Raw genomic sequence first — 27,849 nt, forward strand, 5'->3', positions numbered from 1 at the left:
CTTCGATTTGCATTTTTTTTTATATATATTATCATTCGTTATAATAGAATATAATATATTTCTTGTTCAATTTATTTCATTTTATTTAATTTATTTAAATATTAAATAGTATAATAATAGTATAATGTATATAAGAACGAGAACAAGTTAATAGAATTTTCAAAGAGTCAACAAATTTTTTGTTTGCTTATCGTTTGCGATTTGCTTGCATCGGCAATCAATAAGTTTCATTTTGTTTACAGGTTTTGTTTTAACGTGTGTGTGTGTACTTTTGTGAGTTTCTTGTGATATTTGCGTGAGTTAAGATTAACTTTCTCTACCGCTAGTGTTAGAATATAATGATAACAAAGAGCGGCAGCGCTATCAAGCGGATGCATCGCGCACTACGAGGCAGCCATGTTTTTTGTTTTTGTTTTGGTTTTGCACTTGATAGCACTGCGCGTGAGCATTTTCATCGGATACAATCTCGAAATTATTGCGTGAAATTATTGCGTGTTTTCAAATTGACAAATTTAACGCAGATAATTTATATATGTCCAGGAGTTTTGACGAAACAATCATAAATTGCTCGAAAATTGCTTATAATTTACGTGGGGAGTGTGTGACCACGATTAGCAGTTGCTGGTAGTGTTGTTTTTTGTTGGTTGGAATAAGTGGAAAAGTCGTTGAAAGAAGCACCGTTTCGTGAAGATTCCACCCGTCCGCCACATCTTAACACATCATTATCATCTCAGTTTAACTATCCTAATTAATATAATCTTAATTACGAATCGTCAATCCGCAACTCGCTCACATTTCTCAACAAGGCGACAATTCGTAATCTATGGCAATGTATGCAAATTACACTTGACTTCATTTCCTCCCTGCAATCCTCGAAAAGCCACTTAGAAAGAACAAATCAAGTTTGACAATTTGCGTCGGTTTTTTGGTTAAAATCGCTTAATCAGTAAATATTCATATAATAACGGCGTGTTCATTATTGTTACTCATTTGTTTTCTCATTAGCAAAATTTACGTGTAATTAATTTGTCATCATCATCATCATCATTTTTTTCTGGTTTTGTTTTAGTTAGTTGTATTACAATAGCGAAAATTCTTGTTAAATATATTCGTTAGTAGTTTCAATGATGATAATAAATAGTTATGTACAAAAGTTGGGTTGCGATTTTAGTAGTTTACTTCCAATTTTTTTTGTGCCGCGCATGCGCGGTTTGTGTTATATATTCTACTGCGATACGCGTTTGTTTTTATTTGGGTGCGGGGTGCGCGCCATCAGCCGACTTATTGTCATTGCAGAATGCAACCGCCATCTTGTGTCACGTGCACGTTTAAAATTTTTTTTCTCTGGCGGGCCCCCAATTTTTTAGTACTCCGATGTTGCCACATCACAAGTCTCAATCTGTGCGCATCTTGATTAATTTCAAATTGGACAACTCGAACCCAAAATGAAACCGGCGAATATAAATTGCACTTATTAGAGGTTATGTTTTATTCATTATACGTGTAGTACGTTCACATGCTGTCTGTCGAATCAAGCTGCGGCGCTGCTATAGAAAAAGTCGAACGCAACTACAAAGCCGACTACTGTACTCGCTGCTTTTTTTTTGTTGTGTTTGTTTCATTTGTTCTTATTTTCTTAATGCGCAAAAAACGTCTTGTCGCTAAAAGTTTAATTTCTCGCTGTGTGTTGCGTTCTAAATTTCTCAACTTGAACTCTAGGAAAGCGTTTTTTTTTTCTTCTTACGTTTGCGTTTTTGTTTTCGTGTGATTTTTTTTGTTAGGTTTTTTTTTGTTGATTTAGTCAATTGTTTAGCCTGCTACCTAGCTATTTGGAAAACAAGTGAACATTGGCGTTCGCTTAGACCTGCACCGGCGTGGTGGCTATCTTGTCCGAGCCCTTGCGGCCGCCTTCGCGGCGTGCGCTCGCCGACGTCTTGGCGAGCAGCGTCTCGATGGTGCACTTGGGGCCTTCGTCGGGGCTGTACGACCAGCGCACCTTTTCGCGGTACAGCGGTCGCTCGCCGCCGCTCATGCCTACCACACCGCCGCCCGTCGAATCGGGCGTCTTCGCTTTACGAGTTTTTACAAACTCGCCGGCCTTTTGTCACTGAATCTCGCAGAACTGCGCCTTTTGATCTTTATCCATGTCGCCGGCGCCGCCGCCGCCGGTGGAGCTGAATTCGTCGTCCTTGGGACTTTCTGCGTTGCTCGTGCCTCCCTGGTTGCCGCTCACGGAGCCCCCAGGGGGGCACATTGATTGTCATCTAAGCGCCAGGGTTGATATCATGGGCGGCCTCGTCGGCTTGTTTTCGAGGATTCGCTCAATGTCGGCCATCATGTTTGAGTTTAATTTTGGTACCAACTGCAAACAAAAAAAAAACATCTTTGATCATACCAAACCTTTTATTTACCATTTTCTGTAATTTTTTTCTCGAAAAGTTGCATTTTAGTCACGTACAGCTAAGGTCGTGACTAAAATACTTTAGTCACAGGTTTTAGTCACGGGTAGATTTTACGCTTGCACATTTGTGGAAGTAGAAAAAATAACATCACGTCGGTAAATGTTGTTAAACGCCCGTGACTAAAGTGCTGTTTAGCTTTCTTGATAATATACTATTGTAACCTACCTGCAACGATTGAATACTGTCATACAACTGTTCCACACTAATGGCACCAAGGAGGAGGCACTGCACCGACTCGTTCTTCAAACACCACGCAATCGCCAACTGTGGCAGGGTACAACCCATTTTCTCAGCCAGTGCGTTCAATTCCCGCACGCGTTCCGTCTGCCTTCGTCCGTCTTCCGACTGATTGCGATCCGATTTCGTCCAGCCTCCACCACTACCTCCATATCCGCTACCAGCCGTCTCCTTGTTGATGACATTCGTCTCGTCCTCCGACCACGAAAATGTGCTATAGCGGTTGCGGAAACTCGAGCGTGAGAACAGCTGTATGGTGGCGTCTTCCTTGCCTTGAGTCATTCCCATTGAAATCGGAGACCATGCCATCAAACCAACGCCTATCTTATTGTACATCTCCGGCATGTAGAGTTCGGTCTTCTCGCGGCAGAACATGTGGTATTCGGTTTGCTCTACGATGGGGGTCACACAGTTGAACTGCCTGCAGTTGGTGTATGCTTCCATTACTTCTACGGGGGACCATCGGGCTGTGCCCCAGTACATCGCCCAACCTTGGGAGATGATGTAGTGCATTGCTCGCACAATTTCTGAAAATTAAAAGGGTAACAGAGGTGATATTTGTTGATATTTATAGTTTGGAATTGGTATACCTTCCATGGGACACATGGGGTCTGACTTGTGGACGATAACAACATCAATGTAGGAAAGTTGCAGGCGAGCCAGGGAGGCCTTCACGCTTTCGATGATATGTTTGCGTGAAAGGCCTCGTTCTTCCGAGCTGTAAAATATTTAAAAAGTTGTATTTTTTTTCTTCCCCAAAGAATTGGTTGATAGGTGACCTACCGGGTACTCCAGTAAATTTTGGTTGTAACAATAAAACTTGTTCGTTTCCATCCTCTCCGCTGCAGGATGCGACCCAATTCAACTTCTGCTCTTGTCCCTGAGAATATCAATAACACACTAGCACCGTTACATCTTTCGGTAATTTTGAACTTGATACTTGCCTGAGTGAGCTTCCGACAAGTCAAAAACATTGATACCGCTCTCTACGGCCAAGACAATTATCTGTTCCGCCTGATCTTCACTCACGCTGGGCCCGAATGTCGGCCATGTTCCTAAAATAACGAATTTTCAACTTTGAAGATCTTCATATGTTGATAATATTCAACGAGCGTACCTAAACCAATATTGGAAACACGCAACCCGCTCTTTCCTAAATTCTTATAACGCAGCCCAGGGGTAACCGAGGTCTGCCGCGAGAGGGCCAACGGTGCCGCCGGTGCACTGTGCGTTAGCCCGCTAAGCAGCAGTTGCTCCTTGGTGATGTTGCCGCCCCCCATGCCGCCCAAGCCGTCGCGGTCCGCCAGCGCGCTCAATCCGCTGCCGGCGCTGAACTCCTCCATGCAGTCCAAGCTCGCTATCGGCGCGCGACACCTGCGGACACGCATGCAACATAACCTTCTACTCAACATAACCCATAAATTTAGATATAAACATAAGAGAAAAATCGCCCAAACGAAAATTGCAGAGTTACATTAATATATGTTCAAAACCAAGAATTGTAACAACCAAGAATCAAAGCTTGAAAGATAATTTAAGAGAGCGTTTTGTTTACGGATTACTGCTTTTACGAGAGTATATTATTTACAAGTGGTAGTGACATGCATATTTCGTACTGGTACATAGGTATTTGCTAACACTAGAAACAAATGGCGGCCATGTTGTTGCTTTTGTTTGCTCTAGCGCGTCTCTTTGTTTCAATTCACATGGAGTGCATTCGGTGCTCTTGCTGAGACATTGGTGGTTTTTTCAATGTGATTATAAATCCTAAGGTTTCTTACTCTTGGCGAATCGATACGTTTTTATTCCGCTTCAGTCATGTGCAACAACAACCGCGGAATGTTTTTGTCTCTTGACGCTAAACCGTCACGAAATAAAACCCTAGAAATGTGACCTTAGACATGTGCAATGTCTTTGCCTCGTCGCGTGTCATAGTTCGTCAGGTTCTGTTTGTTTTTCCCGTCGACTCGGGAGAGATTACAAAAATTTAATGCTTTTAAGTCGCGTATTATGTTGTAATCTTTTTGTGTATTTCTTGAAAACTGAGATGTTGGTTGCGACGACTTTCACGTCGGACTGATCGAATGTTTGCATTCGATGCCTTCGATTGCGTGTTTCCATGCGTTCCCAATGTTTGTAACGTATGACTACGATGATGCGAGCGCGTAATTATCGGAAAAACTTCGAAAAATAAAAAAGGCGGCAATCATCGATGACACATTAATATAACATTTGGTAACCTGCGCAATCTCAAAACCCAATATTTTGAAACGAGATGCCAATAATAGTATTGTCAGGGTGAGTAACGAGCCACACTAGTTTTTGCACTCGGCGTGTAATTAATCAATGTCAAACCGCGGGGTGAAGATGAGGGGGAAAGTGCGGGGCACGGTTTAACACCCCCGAGGCGAAAGGGTAAGGACACGTATACACACATGGACCACACGGTGTGAATAGCGATGAAGGTGTATCAGAGAGGGGTTCTAAAGACAGCACGTCATAGGATGACATTGAGGGCGGCAAAGCAAGAGGTGGGGAGGATGGTATAGTCAACTAGTTAGAATATATTGTGCAAACACGCGCGCGAACCTAGGCAAACACAAACACGATTAGTGTTAAAACCACAATATTCTAATTAACTATTATTGCGGTAAAATATTTATAAATAATGAAATATTCCTGGAACACATTGTATGTTTATGCGCAAATAGCCATGAGTGTTATAAGGTGACTGACGATAAAACCGTAGCATGGCTGTACGGGGCGCATGGGGGCAACCCCTTGAAACCCGGAAATATTATCGATCGCCGTTTGCCTACCGCTGGCGGTCGAGAGCCGCCTTCGTTCGTTCGGCCAAAAACTTACGTAAAGTATGCTCGGCCTATCCGCACGCTCGATTCTTGATTTCTCGACGAGAGCAATGCGTCTGAACACGTGTGCACCTGATATTATTATACCCGAAAAACCTTTCTATACCCTCGCAAAGTGGACAAACAATCTTGGAAATAATTTTTTCGATCCTTATTAGATTTGTTCCGTTTGTACCTTTTATTAGACGCAGATGTGTCCCCGCCGCCATCTTTATCAAGTTTTCAGACATACAATATGTCATACGGTGGGCTTTTTTTTACCAATGGCCTGGAATCAGCTCCAGCTTCAGCTTAGCTTAGCTCTACTGGGGTCTTGGTCTGGGGTTACCAAGTTGATAGAATCGGGGACAGAGTGGAATGTAACGACGGGGCTTAGGACCCGCAGGCAGGAGTTTACGTCCTAAACGACTGTCATTTATTTTCGGCGCGGAAAAGTGGCCGAATTTCTTCACATCCAAGCACAACATCAACAACATCAATTTCTATACAAGACTCTGACAAAGCGATGTTATATAATTTTGATAGTTGACTTTCGGGCGAGGGTTACGTGCGGGTAATTTAAAATTCTGTTTGTTCGTTCCAGATTCGCTCTTGTTGATGCACGCCTGCTATGTTTACGAACCATTGAACATCGGTAAGTATTACACTGGTCTGCCATTTACTTCATCATCCTGACGGCAGTCCACGGTTTATTATAATAGCGCGCGTTGCGGTGGTGGCGGCGGTGGTCGTCAAACGTAATCGCGTTTTCGTTACGCTCCGTTTCCGGCGCGGCGTGACGTCATTTAACGGCGCGCGCGCTCACCGTGACATATCTTGGCCCGGCGCCTCCACCGCATCAAGTCGGGGGGCGCGCGTCCGAAGTTTCCAACTTTCGGCCACACTGCCCAACTTTTAGCCGCGACTCGACTGCGACTGCAACCGCGGGCGGAAGGGCGGAAAGTTAAGCTTGTTTGCCGCCCTTAGCTACTGCGCCGCGGCGGGTAATTCCATCTCGAGTGTTTTCTTACGAGTTTTGCGAGTTTTGATTTGATTAAATTCGAAAATTTACCAAATTCAACTTTTACTCGTCATATCGCTCCGGATACAGATTCAAACAATGCGCATAGTGTCTACAGTAGATTGTCAAAAAGCTTGATTTATTTTAAGAGTGTCCAAAGAAGCGTTTGCAGAAAAATTGATTTTTTGCAGAGAGATTTTCAAAAACAGTGATTTAAGCCATTTCATTTGTGTGTTTGTGTGTATTTGCGTGTTATTCGTGTGTGTGTGGCTATGTTTAACGCGTGTGCCTCCAGTCCTTGAAAGAGTTTTTCGTAAGCTGGTTCATTGTTTGTGATTGGTGGCTGCCTACGTTTGGTTTGCCAGACAGAGAGAGAGATAGGCGGTTATTTACAATACAATGTGTGATTCGATATTGTGACAAGTTATACTTGCATGCAATTAGAATAAAATGTATATTCGGTACACACGCAGTACACACGGTGTATATTTATAGCAATATATTATTTATTAATTAATTTTACAAATAATACAACAAATTGGGAACGAAAAATGTTGTTCACAAATATAGACAACATAAATAAATAATAAATAAAGGATTAACGCAATTAAATCATATTAAATTTCTATAAAAATTTATTTTTGATTGAAAATTTGAAAATTTTTGTTTTGTAAATGAAAAACAAAAAATCGAAAGAAAAATATATTTGGAAGTAAGTAAGGAATAAGAAGAAGAAATTAGTAATTACCGATAAATGGTGAGCGGCGTTGATGAATCTTCACTAAGATTATCATTGCTATTATTGTTGTTGTCGTTATTCGAATTGCAAAGTACTAACTGCGACATTTTGACTGGTCTGCGTTTTTTTGTTTGTTTGGGGCGCTCTTTGTTTGCGACGACTGCGGTTTTGGCAACACACTTAGCAACAAGATACGAGATGCAACTACACGAGAGATCGGTACACGTTTCGTCAGATGCAGGGCCGACTTTTGCTAATTTTTACTACGGACACAATTCCAAAACAAACACAAGTTGTAAATATATATACGTTGTCATACATAATCGCTATAAAATAGAGAATATTTGTGTCTAATGGAAACGAAACTTGTAAACCTACGCAAGAGAGAGTTTTAATTAAAAAGTTTTCGAGTGTTTTTTTTGGACAGGCACTAAATTTGTAGTTGTAGTGTCGACTGTACGGACTGTGAGGATGTCTCTAATTCGGTCCTGACTAGAACTGCGACTTTTTTGACAACATTTTTTTATGAAAAAAAAATTGATAATAATTAAAAGTCCCAGTTCTATATATAGAATATACGGTACATATCTAAACGATTAAACAGTTCAAGGACAAATTGAAAACCGACGTCGAGTGAGAAAACAAACACTGAAAAAACGTTAGATTTCTATGAGTAGAACGAAACAACGAAAAAAAGTAGTAGAGTCGAAATGTTCATTCGTCATTTCAAACCAAAAAGCTCACAAATTGACAACTGACAAACAGTAGCTAACAGTAAAACGTATATATACGAAAACAAAAGTTATAACAATTAGTAATTAGTGTTAGAGTTAGTGGATGAGAGAGAATATCATGACTTACTATAGTGTAAGATCGAGTCGGGCGAATTAGGCATAATTTAGCATAATTTCGGTTTGTCTTGCGCTTGTCTCGTGGGCGAATATTGTCGTCGCTTATTTTCGCCGGGATGATCGATAACCTAATTTTTGTCCCTGCGTGCTGCGTTCCGCCGCTCGTATTTATTGTTTGCTCGCAGTTTCGCACGTCCGCCGTGCGCGTTAAATATTTTTCTGTTTCGGTTTTTTTTTGATTTATTCGCAGCGATCGCGGGGGTGCGAGAGCGAGCGGATGCGGATCGCGCGCCTGTCACGCCCCTTGGAATCGATTTGCGGCGATTTTTAATTTATCGCGCGATCGCGATTATGTAATTGTAGAAAATCGTCGGCGTCTCCTCGTCGAGAGAGAGAGTAAGAGGTAAATGGTAACGAAATGCACACGCAAACGCGAAATTAAAAAGTGTTGACGCCTAAGTTGAATCTATGTCGAAATTTTGCGGTTGATATCTAAATGCTGCGATTATTGACGGTAGTTATTTTTATTTAAACTTTTTTTGTAGTTGTTTAATTATTGCTGATTTTCTTTTTTGTGCACTTTATACTCTATATACGTAAGTTATTAAGTATTTAGGTTGTTGTGGATTATATTATAAGATAGTAGTAATAGCACTCTCGGTTGGTGGTAAGTTTGAAACTAGTTTAAACTTCGGTGTGGCGTCGTCGGTCGTCGTCTTAATCTTGCGTTCGTTAAGTGTTAGATTTGCGCTGTTCGACGTGCGACGGGCAGAGGCGACTCGCGCTTAGAATATCACACACATTGCGCGGTAGAAAAGAGTTTCGTTTGGTGTCCGCCGAAATCCGTGTTGTTGCCGCGGGAGCGCATTGCGTCGCGAATTGCCATCGATTCGCGGGCGGACGGTAACCGTGCGGCGCGTCTCGCGTGTCACAACATTTTATGCGTTTGGTTCGGATATTCGCGCGGCGGCAGCAGCGGTGGTGGTGATTACGAAACGCGGGGCGCTCGCGGCACTCGCGCCGTCGTTCGATAGACGAGCGAGGGTGGCGGCGGCGACGACGTGTGTGCGGGCGCGCGCGGCGAAGGCCTTTGTGAGCACGCGGCGCGGCGCCGGATTGCGTCACTGCGGCGAAACGCCCGATGCCGGCCGGCCGGAGGCGGGCGCGCACGATGAGGAGTGCGCCGCCACCGCACACTGTGTAGTGGCACACTAACACATATTTTGTGCACGGCGCGCGCCGGCAGGAATGCGGGACTTTCCCACGTTTCCCCGCTTGCTCTGGTCTATTTTTGTTGATATTCCGCAATTTTCATGCGCGTCTTCATCGCTTACTTACTCACCGAGAGTATCTTTAGCGAAAATTCTTTGCATATCCTTCGTTTTTCTTACTCATACACTAAATCAACCACGAAATAACTTTTTTTTCATCATTAAGCCATGCTTTTATTTCAATTTTTCTTTCACACTTTTTATTCTGTAAATTTGTGAATTCACCAGAAAGCCAATGTTTAATGCACTCTTTAATGTTCCCTCGAGACCTACATCTTCACATCTTCTCCTGTTACATGCACGTAATGTGGATGTTGCTCTCGGTTTTATCCCGGCACCTGACGTATTTTTTACGGCCAGCTGCTTCGGTTTTACGTGCTGCGCAAAATAAAAAAGCAGCTATCGATGTCCGATAATAAAGTAGTGTCGGCGGGAGCAGTGGCAAAGTGTTTCCGCATTTTTATTTATAGCAGCCGAGAGCTGCGACCGCTGCCACCGAAACGAATGTATCCCTAGCTGCTATAGCCTATATACTTTTGGCTCAGAAATAACCTGAATATAAACATCGAGAAACTAAAATATTTACTTTTCACAAATACAATTTGAATCTTTTAGTAAATTTAAATTCTATATATGTTTCCATCGTGTGAAACGTTGTTAAATCACTTGACAGCGACTAATTTTATGATTTACCACTCCTCTGGTGATCTAGTGGCCTAGTCGACATTGTATGGTGCGTGTTACAATTTCGATTGATTTACGATACGTGCGAATTGCGCTCGTCTATTCCCCCTCGGGCATTGCCGCATACCAACATCCACCGAAGGGTACTTATTAACGGTTGACGCATCTGCGCGGTAATACTCTCGGCATGTATGACATGTCGCAACATGACTCTATACATGCCTTCGCATGATTAAAGTGCTTGCAGCAATGGAACTAGTTACAACCTAACCTAACTCAACATTTCGTTGAATTTACAAGAGTATCATCGTTTTGGGATTATCGAGAGTTCAAGATTATTATCATCCGGCTGCTTTGTGCCTGATGCTGGATTAGCATGACAAGGAATATTTAGTTTGGTGAAGTCCTGTGTGTACTCAGGTGTAGTAGGTTGTCTGTAGTCAAGTCTGGTGGTTGTGGAAGCTTATGGCTCATAGTTTATGCCGCAAGGTAACATCGTGTGGTGGGATCGATAACTCATCCATGCGTACACGTACAACTCGTGGGCTTTTCATCGCGTATCGCTTGTGTTTTAATAAAACTTGCGAGAGGGAAGCATACAAGTTTTATTGTCATCACCTCGAAAACTAATTGGGATAGGTTATGAGTTTGATATTGCCTGTGTTTTAATTAATATGTTTGATATTTCGCTTTGTGATACTTTGGTAATAAAAGCTGTGTAACGAGTATCACGTCCGGGTTTGGCCGTCCGCGTTTGTTTCATCAATCAATTGTAATTGCGTTCGCCGTTTGTGCACCGGCATGGCACGCTTGAAAGTTGGCGGCGGCGCCGGTGTGGTTTAAATCCGCGCGCGCTGTGCGAGTGGAAAAAGGACGCCGCTGGTGAAAATTACGCCGAAATTACAATTAAATTACGAACGAATTACCGTCTCGCTTCGGCGGCTTGCAATCGCACAGATTGATATCGATTAGGCGGCGATTTGCACGATTCTGAGTGTTTGGTCATTTATGAATATGGAGAAATTTTTTGTTTGGAAATGATTGATTTTTTGATTTTGGCATGGGTTGAAAAGTGTTTGCGCTACTTGTTAGCGATACTCTCGGGCGTGTTTGATGTCGGCGTCGGTGGCATTGTGCGGCGAAGGCGGCGCGACACGAGCACTATTGTTATGCTGCGCCTCTGCAGTGAACAAGGAAAAAGTTGGTGACACCGTCAAACGCTTGAATTTTCTATTCGCGCGCGAGCAAAAATATAACACAAAGCAGGCGCACAAGCGAATAAAAGGAATAAAATCAAGCTGTACATGCATATTCGGTTTGCGAAACGGGATTACGCCAACTTCTCCTTTGTTTCGTGCTGTTTTAAGCCGTTCCCGAAGCGGGTTTCGAGTTTTATCCGCCCAACGAGAAACGTTATTGTTACGTCAATATACAGAGTGTTGTTCTGCGTGTGTAAAAGGGTGTGCATTCAATTAAAATAGTAATCTAAATATATCTGCGGTTTGAATAGGCGAGAGTTCTTTTTGTATTTTTGTCGGCGTTTGCGGAAATTGAAGTGTTGTCGGCGATGTTCAGCTATCGGCCGATGACGCAACGAACGAGCACTGCCCCCGAGTCGGGGGCATATGTTCACGTGGTGGTGGAGTGTGCATGCGGCCCGTAAAACGCTGACGTCAAGGACTATCGACGAAGGCGCCGCTACCGGCGGTGGGGGGCGGCGAAGGCCGCACTGCAGTCGCCAGCCTCAATGCAGTATCATCGCTTTTTGGCTGTCGCATTTTATAAGAATCTTTTTTATTTTCAAACTTTACACTTTTATACATTTAATTCAACACGCAAAAGTATTTAACGTGAAATTAAAATTTATTTGTTTAAATATGAAACAAAAGCAAAACAAAAAACATAAATTGAGTTTTCGGGTTAATTACTGCTTACTAATGCTTACATAAATATCCATTAGTGGTGATTTTCCATTTGTTGGCTTATAATTATTCGTGTTTGTTATTTCTGATTAAAATCTAAATGAGAGTTTATCACACATAAAATACACCTGTAAAGCGAAGCGCGCAGCGCCATCTGGCGGCGATGAAAAAGGCAACAATTGAATACGCGCGTATCGAGTCGCAACTTGTGGCTTGCGGGAAACTTGGAAAGCTCGCAATGTTTGGGTAAGGTAGGAAAAGCGAGAAAAGCTGCTCGCTAACTTTCCAAGCCGGCATTAGATGGCGCTGATACGTGTGATGAATTAATTTTTCGCGTATAATGAATTTTCCCCGAGTGTAAACAGTGAAACATATGCACACGGCGTGTTAAATGAGACTTTAAGTTTAAAGATAGTTTAATTGTTTGTTGTTTTAGTTGGCGAATCGCGCAGTGTACATAAATAATTCAAACTCCAGCCAATTACGACAACAATATGGAATTTGTAAATATTTTTGGTCGCTGCGTTGATTTTTGCTCGGTTTGTGTGCATTTCGTAGGTGAGTCGAAACGAATTGGTGTGATATTTCAATGTCTTTGGTTTGCGAACAAAACGAACAGCGGTTGGGCGAGTTGGAAACCGAACGCCGAATGAAAATTGACGCTGGCAATACGTTTTCAAAGCGTCGAAAGGGTCGAAAGCATTGCGGGCGCTTTTTTCTTCGCATTTCTGCTCTTCACTTCTTTTTCCTCCGGCTCGACTCATGCATTACTATTACTCCTCATTAGTTTTACACTTCTCAGCTTTCGCGTCGAATGACTACGACGATTTCGTCGACTCGAATGAATCGAATTCGATGCGCGCAATGAAAGCGGGGAATAAATGATTTTTTCTCGTTTGCTGCTAATGGCTGCCATGCGGTTTGGACTGAGGCGAGGACCTTTTGTTTCCGCATGGCTTTTGTTATATAGACATGTTGAACTTTCGCAAAAGCTTCAATTATTTTAAGCTGCAATGTTTATGATGTTTTACATTGTTATTAAGTTGATTAAAAAGTACAGCAGTCGGGAATAAGCTCTTCGCGTCGTGCTTTTCAGCTGAACAGCATGAAATTTCCAAGTAGAAAACGTGAAAGTCAACAAAATGACGCCGAGTTGAAATTATAATTGGATTGGATTTTGTTGAACTTTATTTGGAAATGCGAATATTAAAAGTGGAAGTTTTTTGTTGCTAAGAGGAAAGAAAATAGAGGGAATATTTTATAATAACGCGGATCGTCGAGAATAATATTAATGTGTATTTAGGATTCTATGTATTTTCACTTGACATGGTAGGTAGCATCAGTTGGACTTTGCACATGAATGCATTTCATCCGGTTATGCATTCCCAAACAGCATATTGCATACAAAAAAGTTTCGCTGCGTATCATTTGATTGCGCATGCAATTTTTAACGATTTTAAGCGACTTTTTTCGTTGTTTTTTGTTTTGCATAGAGCTTTCTACACTTTTTTCTCCTTTCATAACCACTTTACTTTCTTTTGCTTTGATATCGCCGTAAACACTTGGGAAAATGGAGTGTAAAGTGAGCTTGAGTGAAAATGCATGTTGTGATACATAGATTTATAGTTTACTGAATACTCTTGGGTCGTGGGTTTTTGCGGGATTTATATTTTGGGTCTATGTGGCAAAAACACACTTAAAATGATAGCAAAAACTTAATAAGTCTGCTAGTGAAGTTTTAAGACTTTTAACGGCTTGTAAAATGTTTTAACTGTTGCGCGAGCACCCTGTTGCTACAGCGCTGGGTCGATCCACCGCCGGTTTTTGTTAACCTGCTTGTTGCCCCTCTTGGCACGCGACCCTTAATGCTCCGGCCGGTCTGCCCCCGCCGGGAATGATAATAAAACCGAAATTTTAACGAATCGCACCCGCTGGACGCATTCCGCCATCTTGTTTGTCTTCTAATACCGGTCATTATATAACTCATGCACGTCTATCCATTAAGTCTTATTTCAATTTTGCAAGCGTGCAGAATTGCGATTTTAATTCAGATCTTCAAGTTTGAAGCATTTTTTGTTTGGTTTACAGTACCCGAGGGAAATCCACGCAAACACCTGAGAAGTTGAAGCTGGAAGCGCGGCGCACTTCAACTTTTGCGAAAAGCGGATCCAACAGAAATGCGAATCAACAACAGGATGCTCGAAAGGAAGGTAAGGAACGGCGTTCGCCATCTGATATGTATTAGCCGCCTCCTCCTGCTACTTGTCGAATGAGGGTTTAATTTGGTAATTTCGTATTGCGGCGCACAATTTGGTAATTTTCCAATTTGGAAATTCAATGTTTGCTCTTTGCACGCCGCCGCAGAGTTCGCAAGTTCGACATTAGCGAAAGTTTTAACGAGACTCCACCGCGATCGGAACCAATCGCAATATTAATTTCCAATTCGGAACTTGCGACTGTGCCGACGTGTGTCTGTAATTAACAGCACGTTGGAGTTTCATATAATTAGGCTTTGTTCATTAGAGAATTAAAGTCAGCATAACCTAATTTAATTTAAACCAGACGCCTTCGTTGCATGTTACTACCAAAACTTGTTTATAAAACATTTATTTATGCAGTGTTATTGTCACTCACGTGCTGGGATGGTGGTGATAAAAATCTTCATGATGCAGCGAATGTTGCTGCTGATATTGTGGCTTGTGCTCTTCGGCAATGTGCTGTAGTTTGTCCGCTTCCTTTTGCTCGCGCTCACGTTCGCGCTCCGTGTGACGATGTTGCACCAAATCGTGGTCCAATTGTCGACACTCCCACTGTTCGCGTTGGGAGCGTTGATGTTCCTAAACATTTAACATCAAAGTTAATTGCAGTTCACTAACAAAATCTACTAGATTCTAGTCGGTATAATTTCAAATTTAATAATTTAAAGTGGGTTATTGCGATTTGAAGCATTTTACTTGATGATAAAAAGCACTATAAATGGAAACTGATTGCCAACGGTTAAACTTCATAGAATAGGCCAAAATGATATCGCAGCGACACATAAAGATAGAAATTTAACGACTGAGCGACCAGTAAAACGCGAAGCGCGTTTTGCACAAAGAAGAGAAAAAACAAATAACTGCTAAACTATCGAGTGCTTCACGGTATCTGTCTCGAATGCACTCCGAGGATATCGAAAGCTCACGCTCTGTCGTTTTCCTGCTGCTGCTTCTGCTTTGGTTTATTTCGTTTTTGTATCCGACGTTTGCAAAAGGGAGTTACTCGTAAACTCTTCGATTTTATCGCGTAATTTGCGCGAAATCGTGACGTGCTCCGTTAACTTTTTCGAAAACAAGCAAAAACAAGTTTTACTCAAAAATGCTAGAAGAAAATTAAATTGAAAGCTGATAGTGGACCAGGAGTAGAACTAGGGTTTGGTAAGTGATGAGCTTTCCGAACGAACTACTAGTTTGAAGATTTAAATTGATTGAGATTGATTTTTTTTTGTGTTTGTTTGAAGCAATTTGCATTTGCCGACGATGACTTTGTGAGTTTGTGAGTAAAGAGTTTGCAACGGTTCATTAGGTGAACAAATTGGATTTCGATGCTTTTTCCCCCATCCAATCTAAATTCTAAACGACGTGAATGATTAAATACAGCTCTGACTATGAATTTCTAAGACTAATTTAAGGAAATCTATGAAATTTTAAGAGTCAAAATGTAAAAATAAAATATTGGAAATTTTTACCTCTCAGGTTTTCGTGTTATCGCGTATGGCAAGAAAGTGCAACTATAGAATTTACACAGAAACACACTTAAAATTTAAATAATAACAAATTGCACAAACAGGTTATTTATATACAACTTCTGTTCGCATCACTGGATTCTTTTTCGTTTTATTCTTGTTTTAATACCTAAAGATAACGTCGTCGTTTGTGTGTGGTTGTATTCACCATAATGTTATTTAATGTTATTCCGACCGTGCCGCACCGCTGATCGCTATTTACTGTTTGCGCTTCGATTTCGCGAACGGCGCCCGCCCGCGCCCAGCGGACAACAACGTCTTCGGCATTTCGCATTCGACATTCTGGCTGGCAAACCGCCCCCGCCGAGTGCGACGACTATTGCGGCTTTTCCGGCGTGCCAAACCACCCCCAGTCACCATCACCCACGCGAGCCTATACGTGGATGTGTGTGGGTGTTTTGGAAAATTTCCAGGTCATCCGATCCGTGTAAATAATCTGCGAATACCATGCGATGGCTTGCTAAAAAGTCATAATCTCAACGGCAAAGTACACTCTCACCGACTTTATAAAATATTTACGCTGACATCACAAATTTCAAGCGGCTTGATGTAAATGTTTATTTAGGATTTACGCGAGTTTTTTTTATTATGCCGAATATCTTTGTTCCCCGCGGTAGGTTTGATAACCATCTTACAATTTAGTACAAACTTGGCGGGCTGGGTTTGGCTCGGCCCGTCCATAACGCATTCTTATCTCATTTTCATGCCAGCGGAAAGCAAGAAAAATGTGCGCCGAAAATATCGCCAAGCTAAGAAAATCATTAGATAGATGTCACCAGTGTGAACACAGATGGCACTATCGACGCGATACAGTGTTGCAAATCTTCTCCTTATCGGATGTTAATTCTTGCTGGTAATATTTCGTAGTTTATTTATGAATTTTGCTCTCGTATGGATTCTGAACGCGTGAGCCAATGACTTGTGTGATGACATTTTTCTTTACGCTCTGGAGGCTTTCAGCTTGAACGGAGGCACTTAACGCCTCAAGTGGCGCATGGACGCCACAGGAGAGGTCATTTCCGGTTTATGGATCATCACCCCCATGAGGATGAAATTGCAAATACTTGAATGGCGTTTACAGTCGCTATTTCTTAAAATGTTTTGGAATTTTGGAGAGATTTTAGTTTATTATTCCGTATTTTACGTTTATTCACCCAGTAACGGCAGCCATTTTGTTTTAAAGATTTCATTTTGGTTTGAGATTTGTTTTTATAACTTTTAGCCATGATGACAGTCATTAATTTGTTTATATTCCGTGGTCTTCCTCATCGTGGAATTAATAACACTCGCCTCTCGTGGAATGTTCATTCCTGTTTCCTTATGCCGCAACCGGACGCCGTTTATCGTACCCTAAACCACCGCGACTGTTATTTTGACCTTTCCGTTAACGAAGTTAATAACGTCAAGTAATTATACGAAATTAAGCAAAACACTTGATCGACGTTTTCCTCGAAACTCGAAGCTCGTAATTTGCAAACAATTTTATTACTAATTTTATATATAAGCTAATAACTTTAATAATAATAATAATAATAATAATAATGTGATTTATCATTTAACGTAATGCAGTAATTTTATTTTGTTACAAACGAGTTGCTTTGATATAATCTCAGGCGGTCGATAAAAGTAATGTGCGAACGCGTTAACTATGTGTCCGGAAGTTCTATTAGTTTAAGTGCGCTTGCGTCATTTCGTAAACGCATTACGTCAGTTTTATCATTCGTCGCCTTCGCTCGCTGGATTCGCTTCCGTTGAGTGAAGTTGGAAGTCGGGCATGAATGCGCGCGTGTCGCAGTTTTGCATAGTTTTCGATGGCGGCCGATTGTTGACGCGTCATAAATATTTTACGATCGTAGATGGCGCGCCAAGCGAGCCCGCATTGTCACTTCCGGAATGTTTTCGTCTTTCCCATCCACGACCGCGATACCTAGTCTATTCATGGGCGCGAGCATAGCATTTTCAAAGTTTCTGCATTCCTTCCCCGAATGAGTTCTTTCACGAAAACATCGGAAATCCATTTTTGGAACGTTTTCTTAGTGCAGTAGTTTTTAGTTTGGGTTATGTTGTTAGTACCTTGATGGCGGCGTCGTAGTCGAGCTGTCGCTGCTCTTTGGACGCGGAACGTTTTTCCTCAGTGTCGGGCGGCAGCACTTGTTTTTCTTTGGAGCTGGTGGAGCCGCCCGCGCCCGGCGGCGGGTACGAGAACCAGAATTGATGGGCCAGCTTGTCGACCTAAGCGCCACCTGCCGTTAACTGTACGTCGTTGCGCGTTGCTTTCAATCCGATTTCTCTATTTAACACGCCTGAAACAATGAAAAAATACAGTTTAGTGTTTTATTAGTCACTCAATAAATAAATAATTTGTAGCAGATAGTACAATCTGATGTTGAATTAGTAATATGAAATATTGCAAGTAGCGGTATAGCGGAAATTTGCACCTCGATGGAGATACGCCGAGTTAAGGTCGAGGCCGGATGGGACCAGACGGGGCCGGAAAAGCTGGAAAACGAACGGACTGCGAACCGCCCGCTCGTTGAATTGAGGCATTGATGAAGCGGACGGGCGGCGTCGGGATGGATAAGCAGGGTGGGCTTCGATTTGAATTTTAAATGACGCAGAGAGACGGCGCAGGCGGGGTACGCGATGCGAAAATTACCGTTTGCAATTTCCCACGATTTTTATGCGCTTTTCCATCGCGCGGTCGCGGTCGCGCTTCTTGTTGTCGCACGCTATGCAAATTTCCTGTCCGCCGAACCCGTTTATTATCGACGACTTAATTCCGTCAAATATATCATTTAACGCGAAATTTCACAATCTATTCCAAAAACAATACGTATTTCATAGATAATCCTTTTTTTTGTCAAGTCCAATCATATTGGAATTTCGGGAAATAAGTAATCAGAGAATGTTGTTTATGTAAAATAAAAGTTATTCATTTGAGTACACGCCGAGAGCGTAATTTTCCATTTTCCGTGCGTCCCATGAGAGCACAAAACAAAATATCGGAAAACTAGCGCGAAAGCACTCGATGCCGGCGAAAAAGCATATAGGTATAAATTTGCATGCTAACAAAAACAACAAAAATAAAATTACTGTTTATTTTTTACTTTGAACGCTTTGCGAAAGAGTTTATGCATTAAAAACTAAACGTTTTGTATTCTATTGCAAAATATTCGCAAATTTCCCGGATTTAATGGATCGTTGGCGGTCGGTTTCAACCTAATATCGCATAATCTTTATCGCAATCTCACCTCCAACTACAAATTTCATCCGCTAGCACCCGCACTAGATTTCCATTCATATGACGTTCTTGCAGCAAATGAGCACAGCTTAAAAGGGGCGGAAGTGAAGTGGCCGCGTTGGTAGGTAGATAAGTGGTAAATTGAGTTTTAATTAGGCTAAAACACTGTGCAACCGACGACTACCGTCCGCTCTCTCCTTCAGCGTTCAACATTCTGGCGCGCGAAGTGTTCGAATGCAAACGGATACCGCCGACAGCACCACAGTTTGTGCTGGTGATAACGTCGACAGGGGGCTTAAAGTGGGATTTAAAGTTTTGCAACGGTGGCAAACCGACGAAAAGTAATCGAAATATCAACAGGTCAACAGATTTTTCCGCACTGCAAGTGCGAAAGTTGAAAATTTCAAAGCAAAAGGGAAAGAATCACTTTCTTTTCATTTATCTGGCGATGTGAAATTGTTTTCGTTGCAAACAAATGGAAAATCACTCAATGTGATTTCGGCTGGTATTTCAGGGTGTGTTTGGCTGGAATATTTTCGAAATTTCGACGCCTGTCTCATTCGGAATGCGCTGTAATTGAAACTGTTGAAACTACGGCTCGTCGCGTCGCATGAAACATGAAAACCGTACGGATTTCAAAGGAAAATGATAAACCGTCGTCGTGGCGTGTCGCCCGTCGCTCGACGCGGCGGGGGCGGCGACATCAAGCGAAATGAAAATCTGTTAGCCGGAGAGTTTGTGCACGTGCCCGCCGCTCGGGCCTCTTCAGCCCGGTCTGCCTATGGGAATAAAATATTTATTCTTTACTTTTCGCTCTCGGCCAAGAAACTAGAAAAGCAAACCTAATCTCAACGAACAACTTGCGCACGTGAAATAAAATTGCCATTGCCGTTGCGTTTTGAAATAGGAGTGCATTTGATGTAAATCGAATGTAATTAACGCATTACAGGATTAAATTGCGCTGCATTGTGTGCGGTATGTTTATAATTTGATAAAGCCGTAATGATGACGCGTGGCGATAATTACAATTTCAATTGCGAACGATTACACCAGCCGCGCGTACATTGTTTGTGTGTTAATTGCCAATTACAGGCCCGGGTGATAAAAGCGTTTCATGCGAGCGCCATCTTGCTATGGTTACAACAAAATTACTATTGTATGGCCGGCGATGAATTTGCACGCAAGAGAAATTCACATTTTCTCTCGTATTGACATAGAAACATACAATTAATAGATAATTATATTATCGATTGTGCACTGGACACACTCGACACGCACACTTTTATTCTAACATACACAGCACGTGCTGTTGTTGTTGTTTAAATGTCAATTTGTGTACTTTATGTAACACGTCGTTCTGTGTTTGTACTGCACTCGCACACATGGGACAATCAATTGTGGTTATGTCGAGCCATCGCCGCAACCCACAATACCTGAAATATATCGTACCGAAACGCCTGCGGGTAATTAATTATTTGTATTAACGCGGTGTTAATGGCATTATTGTTGATATAGTGATGCGAGGATAACATTTAGTTGCGCTTTTTTTGTTTGTTGTAACTTGTTGGTGGTTTTAGTGGAGATTTCTGTCAATGGCGGGCATTTCACGGTTAGTTCGGTGTTTATCGAAGCGTGAAGCGAAAGTTTTGGCGTCCGGTTCGGGGAAATCCATGAAAACACATCTCTCTGCGTTTTTATTTCATGTGATTGCGTGTGGAATGCTGGTGTTTTTTTGGCAGCGTGACAATTCCAATTATACGAAATCAATTTTTAACATTTTAGCAACACAAATAAAATGGCTATTCGAAAACTTTCGCTGCGCGATTTAATTATGATTGCGATTTGAATTATAAACATTAAATGTCACTCGTAAAAGGCACCCCACAGTACCATTTACGTTGTTTTATGTATCCAGTTGGTGATATTCGGAGCGATTCATGCGCATTCGAATGTTTCAAACGTTTGGCGCGCCGCCAATGGGCACCATGCGATCCTTCGACATCGGAATCACCAACGCGAGACGTGATCCGATGATGTGTTTATTTTATTTCGTTCATTTCACGTTTATAACATTTCACAATTTCAGCGTGGCGACTTTCAACAGAGTTGAGGTTTGGTCGTTAAGTCTTTTGTTAGGCTACCGGCGGTGTAATGACACATATTTTGAAAACCAAAATAACATTGAACACGTTTGGTCATTAACTTTTTACATTTTATGTTTTGATGCATGTGAATGTTTAAATGTGGAAATATTTCGAGCGGAAATTCATGTTTTACGTGTGGAATGTTTGCAATGCGTGCGAAGTGCAAGTATCGCCTTTGTTGGCCGGGATTATTGCCTATTTAACTGCATAAATTATGCATATGCTTATTAATACGTTAGCCTTGGTTGTAATTAATGTGTCGGGGTGCGCGAATCGATATTTGCCGCCCGAGTATCGCTTCTATTTACTGCGAACTGCATAATCGGCACGCATCCATGTCAATTACTTTATTAACGCTCTCTAATAACACAACACTTGTTAGCGCGTTTAATCCATCATTAATTGTAGGTTTTGGTCGCCCATGTAGGTTTTCCGCCCCTAAATATCACATCAAACACTTTATTCAATTTGTCGCTGTCGCACCGCGTGATAGATGTCTGTTGCAATCAGTTATAAACCGTTTTTCTGCTGTCGTTTGAATTTTTCACGGTAACTTGTGTGTGTATAGTGTGTTTTGTGTGCACTGCGTGAACCGGAATAGTTGGAAAAGCGCGTAAATTAAAAATGGGACAAGTCGCTTATTGGATTATTCATGGCGGTGTGGCGTTGGGGGCGCTGTCGGCGAGCGCGTAACACTTTGTTGTCGCCTCTAATAAAGCGGACGCGCGTCGTTTTCACATTCCAACGCGCGTGAATGATTAAAATGTTTCCACGGTCGTGATGCTGGTTGTGTTATTTCGTTTTAATTCGGATTCGGATCGAAGCGACGACGACGACAAAATGTATATTTGATTTGTTCTCCGCATGCCGCGAATGCATGAGCGACAGCAGTAAACGAGAAACGTTTGTTGCTTAAGTAATTTATGCTGTCTTAGACAACCAGCCGACGACGAGAACTCGTGGCGGGCGGAATTCCGATTACACAATGGAATTATTAAACATGTGTCGGCTCTAATTTGCTACACTGACTGATGCAGAATGTTTTGTGCAATGAAATATTTCAGGATTTACTCGCCGCGCAGAGTTGTTTTACTTCCCCGGAATAGTTTACATTGTTTTCCGCATTATTGGAAACCATCGAAGGCCATGGGGTCGCGGTGTGTTAAGCCCCTGGAAAGATACTTCACTGTCATGTCTGGAGGCGGCTATCGGCCACGATCGAAGCACCGGCCACGAATCGCAGTTTCGCCACAATTTTCCACGTTTCTCGTGGCTGGCAACTCGCCGGGAAAATTCAATCTCCTCGTGGGCCGCCCCACGATTTGCTCCGGTCGTTCGGAGATTTGCGAAATGAAATATCGCCTTATTGCCTCCCTCGTTTTACATTGGTTTTCCGCAACCACGAACGCATTCTGAAAATCACTACAGTGCGAAATCAGTGCGATAACTAGTGTGGCAGCTTGCGGTGGTGGCGCTGCCATCGATTTTAGCCAACTGGCTGACATAGCAACATGGCGGCTTTGTTTGTACTATGTGCAGTTCTGGTATGCCGTAGGCAACCGGTTATACTCATTATTCCAACTGCACACACGCCCGGCTTGTTTATAGAATTATCGCGAATTGCAAACTGCAAACATTCGCAAAACGTTGCGAAGCATTGCTGCCGGCGCTCGCCACCGAATATGTGTGACGCGCACAACCCCACCGGGCCGCCTCCAGTAATGTATATAGCGTTAATTAAAACTTTACTTTGCGCATTTGGAGCGCGCGTTCGGGCACGCGAAACGCCCAGCAATAAACTTATAGTGTAACAAAGAAAATTCGCGCAAATTTGCGAAACTCGCACGGGAATTTGCATTTATTATCAAACTAAGTATCTAACATAATAACGGAAGCGTCCTGGCGACGACAATACATAATCAGTGCGTGCGAATGTGGAAACTTGAACGTTGCAGGATAATGATTCACGTTTAGACATTTGGTAACATTTGTAACATGTGGAAGCATTTGCGAAGGCTTTGCGAACATTTGATAGCATGATAACGCGCCGATTATGCCAATGACTGTCGGGACGATAACATTCATCCTCATTTCTGAGCGTCTCACGTACGTGAAGGCGCGGAAAGCGCGGAAAAGTGGGAAAACGCGTAGGTGCGCTGGGGAATACGCGTGCAGAGTGCGTTCTTGCGAGGCGCTCTCCGGATTTTGAGCGGCGCCGGCAACGGAGGCGGCGGAGACGAGTTCACGGCCTCGGTCTCGACCTCGTCCTCGTCCTGCGCGGCCCACGGCGCTCGGCCCTCGCAACGACGGCCTGGGAATGAGGTGTGCCTGCCCTCCTGCCTGCCTGGCGCGTTGTAATCCCATTTGCTCATTCGATTTTCCCATGCGCTCGTAAATTTACCTACCATCATGAGCTATACAAGCACAACTACAATCTTCCCGCCAACATTGTTTCCTCCCCGGACACGTATGTTTTTAACCTGTTTCATAACCGAAAATGTGAATCACAAATCAAGACAGATGTTAATTTGGTTCCCAAACTTGACGTTACTTTAATTTTGAGTTGAAATTTGGATGGAAGTTATTCATTTTTCTTTTATATTAAAATGCTATTGTGACATTCGTCATTTGACTCATTCTTCACCCTCGTTTCCATCCTGTTTTTTCGTGCAGCGTGAAAACCTGATAAATGTATCAACGTGTGAAACTTCAAAGCAACGATCCCGTATCGGAAGCCCTAACACCATTGAGAGTTTCCCGCGCTTCGTTTTCGCCGAGCGGAAACAACACTTGACTTACGTGCGATCGTTAAGCAACTTTTCGGTCGAGACTTTTCGCGGACTTTTCCCCCCGTCGTGTGAAAAATTGCAATGTTATCTCAGTTTTCTGCAACTTTTTCACTCACATTTAAAGCTGACACAAAAGGCAAAAAAATATGAAATGAAAAAAGTTTTGCATGCGAAACTTAACCGCACTTTGAACAAAGTTTAAACAAAATGGCGACCTACAAGAAGTCATTATAATATAATTGCTAGCTTTTATTGTTTACCTAGATACGTTTGTTTACTGCAAGATACAGAACAGAGGAAAATATTAAATTTCTTTAATGTTGTAGAGTGAATTTTATTTTTTGTGTTGTTTTTGACATAAACAGCTTTAAAAAATAACGAGTGTGACGTAAAACTCGTTCTTTTTCTCTTCCTTTGGTAATTTCAGTGCATAGCTTCCACATTTTTACTTTCATTTTATTTCTGCCTTTGTGATAAAGCGGTCTGCTTGCGCCGATTATGAGCGCGTGTCTTTTTTCTTCTCGAAGCGCACTTTTTACCCGCGCCGCGTTTCATCTTCTTGTCATTTTTGTGGCGCTTGCTCGTTTTTTGTTTAATTTTTTCCGCGTTTGTTTTCGGATCTCGTCCGCTTTGAGAGAGCGGCCGCTAAAATAATGCCCGTCGGCACGCCGGGGACCAAATTCGGCATTCTGAATTCTGCATGGTATGTCGTGACGCCATCGATGAGAGCAGCGGGTTGTGCGAGGGATGAACGATGAAGAAAACGGGGATAATTTGGAATTCCGGACGTTCTGTCGCCGGCACCGACGCAGGACGCAATGCTCCTCGTCGTTTTGCCATTGATTGCCGTACGATGAGCATCGCCTTTCTTTTATTTAATTTGCGCATTTTGCGAATATGCTAAGCGTGCGAAGATTGCAATTTTATCAATTAAAACAACACTTTACAAAATGATACTGGCATCCATTTCCGTATTCAACAAAATTTAAATCTTTAATTTTATTGAGTTTGCCAACTTTCGCAGTATTCAGTTTTTTGTACAGAGAAATGTGAAAAACTCGGGAAGATTGCAGAATGTTCAAATATTTGTCCTATATTTCGTCCTTTGAAGATAAGAGCACGTACGGCTGTTACAATTAGAGAAAATAGTCGCAAAACCAAGAAAGACGACGTACAAGACGACGCGAGGTAATGAAAACAGCACGAACCCTAGTTTCATATTCTTTTTCTTAATTAAGCAAACGCGGAGCCCGCACACCGTCTGCCGTCGACATACAGATGTGTGTCAAACTAACCAGGACAAACCACAAACATTTGGCCAAACAATTTAAACACATTAAATTCGGAAAAAAAACACAGACTAGATAAACATTGATTTTCTTCCTATAAACACAATTTGGTGAGTGCTGTCATAACAAACATGCTGCATCATTAAAAACATTAAAAACCATCAAATAAAATCAAAACTTGCTGTCATTCAGAATAATATTATTCGTAAAAGTTTGCTTGCGTTAATGTTAATGTAATTGGGAATTGGGTTCAACACAAAAATGACATTAAAAATCATTAAAACGTGTTTATTCGTAAATATATTAATGGTTTGTAAACGAAATTAAATATTTACATCAATTCAAGACACATACTGTAAGATATAAAATACAGATAAAAAGGTACAAGAGTGACTTGCTTGGTCGTGGACTATTTACGATTTATTATATTAATAGAAATAGAAATATACAAAAATACACACTCGCGCGAGGCATAACAGAGAAAATCGCATCGTCAATCTTTGTGAATTAAGACATCGAGTAATCGAACATCCAAACATTCAACACACTTAGTTATACAGAGCGTGCCATCGGATGGTAGTAATCACGTTAAATACATCGAATTATCAAAAATGCAAACACAGTGATTAACGACATAACAACAACAAATTAAAAACATTCAACATCCAATTAATTGTCTTGTCTTGCGATGTACCTTTTTGCTAGGGATTTGCTTGCGATTTTGGTTGACTATATCCATTTGTGATATTTAATAAAATTTTCGATTATTATTTGCTGTTGGAAGATGAGTTTAATTGTTATTATGTTAGGCGTGTGCAGCGTGCTTGTTGTTTCACCGTCGATGCGCTGTGATTATCATGATTAATTCGAATTTGAGTTTTATTGAAATTGATTAGCACTTGTTGTTCCGTCGATTCGGCTGGATGAATCAATGCACATTATGCCCCCGAGGTTTTTGGCCGGTGTTTGGTGCGCACTGTTGCTTTTTAAACTTTCATCCGCTTGTTGGAATTTATTGGGTGTTATTCCGCGTTGGAGTGTTTGTTTTGGTTTTCGCGCGCGATGTTTTCGGCACCACTGTTGCATGCGCCCGCTTCGGTGTCGGAGAGGTGGGTTGGGTCGTTTAGGGGGTATTCGCAAGTGGTTTCAAAGAGTTAGCGCGTGAGAATGCAGATGCGGATGCAGTTCGCGAACGTCGTGATTAGTGGTGCAGCACGCTTGTGTTGATATGTGAAGTGTGAACGGCGGCGGGCGAGCTGAGCGAGTCCATTCATTCGCGACGATGGTGCTGGCGGTGGCTGCGGCGGCGTGCACACACACTCGCGACGCAAGGCGGCGCGGGCTGACTCACTCTCGCTCTCGATGCCTCGGTGCAGGCGGACGGCGCGCTCCCCGACGTTGATCGGCTTCTGGCCTGAATGCTGCGAGCCGCGGCCAGCCAGGCGGCGGATGTTGGCGGCGGGGGCGACGATCGCGTGCGCGCTGGAGGCGCTAACCGGGCCCGTTCGTCGCTCTGCTGTATGTTAGTCGGCATCTGCCGGTACTGTACCTGAATTAAATTCTATTCCAAGAATTAAACTTGTAGATTTCTTACAGAGTAAGTTGAATTGATGATAGAAATGTTTCTTTATCATTGTCGTAAATAACTTTGGCGATTAGATAATTAATTAGCTATAAAAATAGTATTTTTGTGTTTCGAATGACTAATTTTTGCTTGTTTTAGGCGTTTTGCACCTGAACCCGACATCGTAGGAGAACTATTCTCGCATCAGATTGTAAGTATTAACTTTGTTTATCATTTTCATAAATAACTTTGGTGATTAGATTATTAATTAGCTACAAAAATAGCATTTTTGTGTTTCGAAGGACTAATTTTTGCTTGTTTTAGGGGTTTAGCACCTGAACCGGACATCGTAGGAGAACCATTTCTACATCAGATTGTAAGTATTAAATTTGTTTATCATTTTCATAAATAACTTTGGTGATTAGATTATTAATTAGCTACAAAAATAGCATTTTTGTGTTTCGAAGGACTAATTTTTGCTTGTTTTAGGGGTTTAGCACCTGAACCGGACATCGTAGGAGAACCATTTCTGCATCAGATTGTAAGTATTAAATTTGTTTATCATTTTCATAAATAACTTTGGTGATTAGATTATTAATTAGCTACAAAAATAACATTTTTGTGTTTCGAAGGACTAATTTTTGCTTGTTTTAGGGTTTAGCACCTGAACCGGACATCGTAGGAGAACCATTTCTGCATCAGATTGTAAGTATTAAATTTGTTTATCATTTTCATAAATAACTTTGGTGATTAGGTTATTAATTAGCTACAAAAATAGCATTTTTGTGTTTCGAAGGACTAATTTTTGCTTGTTTTAGGGTTTAGCACCTGAACCGGACATCGTAGGAGAACCATTTCTGCATCAGATTGTAAGTATTAAATTTGTTTATCATTTTCATAAATAACTTTGGTGATTAGATTATTAATTAGCTACAAAAATAGCATTTTTGTGTTTTCGAAGGACTAATTTTTGCTTGTTTTAGGGTTTTGCACCTGAACCGG

The 27,849-nt window shown here is 41.9% G+C and overlaps 1 protein-coding gene and 1 long non-coding RNA gene across 2 annotated transcripts; one reads left to right on the forward strand and one right to left on the reverse strand.

Annotated features, from left to right (window-relative positions):
• Positions 1–627: 627 nt before the first annotated feature.
• Positions 628–9,298, reverse strand: Hk (potassium voltage-gated channel subfamily A regulatory beta subunit hyperkinetic). The gene is made up of 8 exons (XM_065308673.1): positions 8,170–9,298; positions 7,318–7,571; positions 3,817–4,073; positions 3,644–3,754; positions 3,483–3,579; positions 3,290–3,417; positions 2,628–3,226; positions 628–2,362 (listed from the first exon to the last, which is right to left on the reverse strand). Exons 2-8 carry the CDS (start codon positions 7,413–7,415, stop codon positions 2,261–2,263), a joined length of 1,392 nt encoding a protein of 463 aa, XP_065164745.1. The 5' UTR covers positions 7,416–7,571; positions 8,170–9,298; the 3' UTR covers positions 628–2,260.
• LOC135796585 (uncharacterized) lies at positions 6,146–27,419 on the forward strand. The gene is made up of 5 exons (XR_010549362.1): positions 6,146–6,203; positions 14,125–14,246; positions 27,007–27,058; positions 27,172–27,223; positions 27,337–27,419. It is a non-coding gene; the product is annotated as an uncharacterized lncRNA (long non-coding RNA).
• The last annotated feature ends 430 nt before the right edge of the window (positions 27,420–27,849 follow it).

The sequence above is a fragment of the Atheta coriaria genome, unplaced genomic scaffold (assembly GCF_025399875.1).
Source record: "Atheta coriaria isolate IRGN ID8LTWV9N9 unplaced genomic scaffold, Caltech_Dcor_3.1 hic_scaffold_7_pilon, whole genome shotgun sequence".
NCBI lineage: Eukaryota > Metazoa > Arthropoda > Insecta > Coleoptera > Staphylinidae > Dalotia > Dalotia coriaria.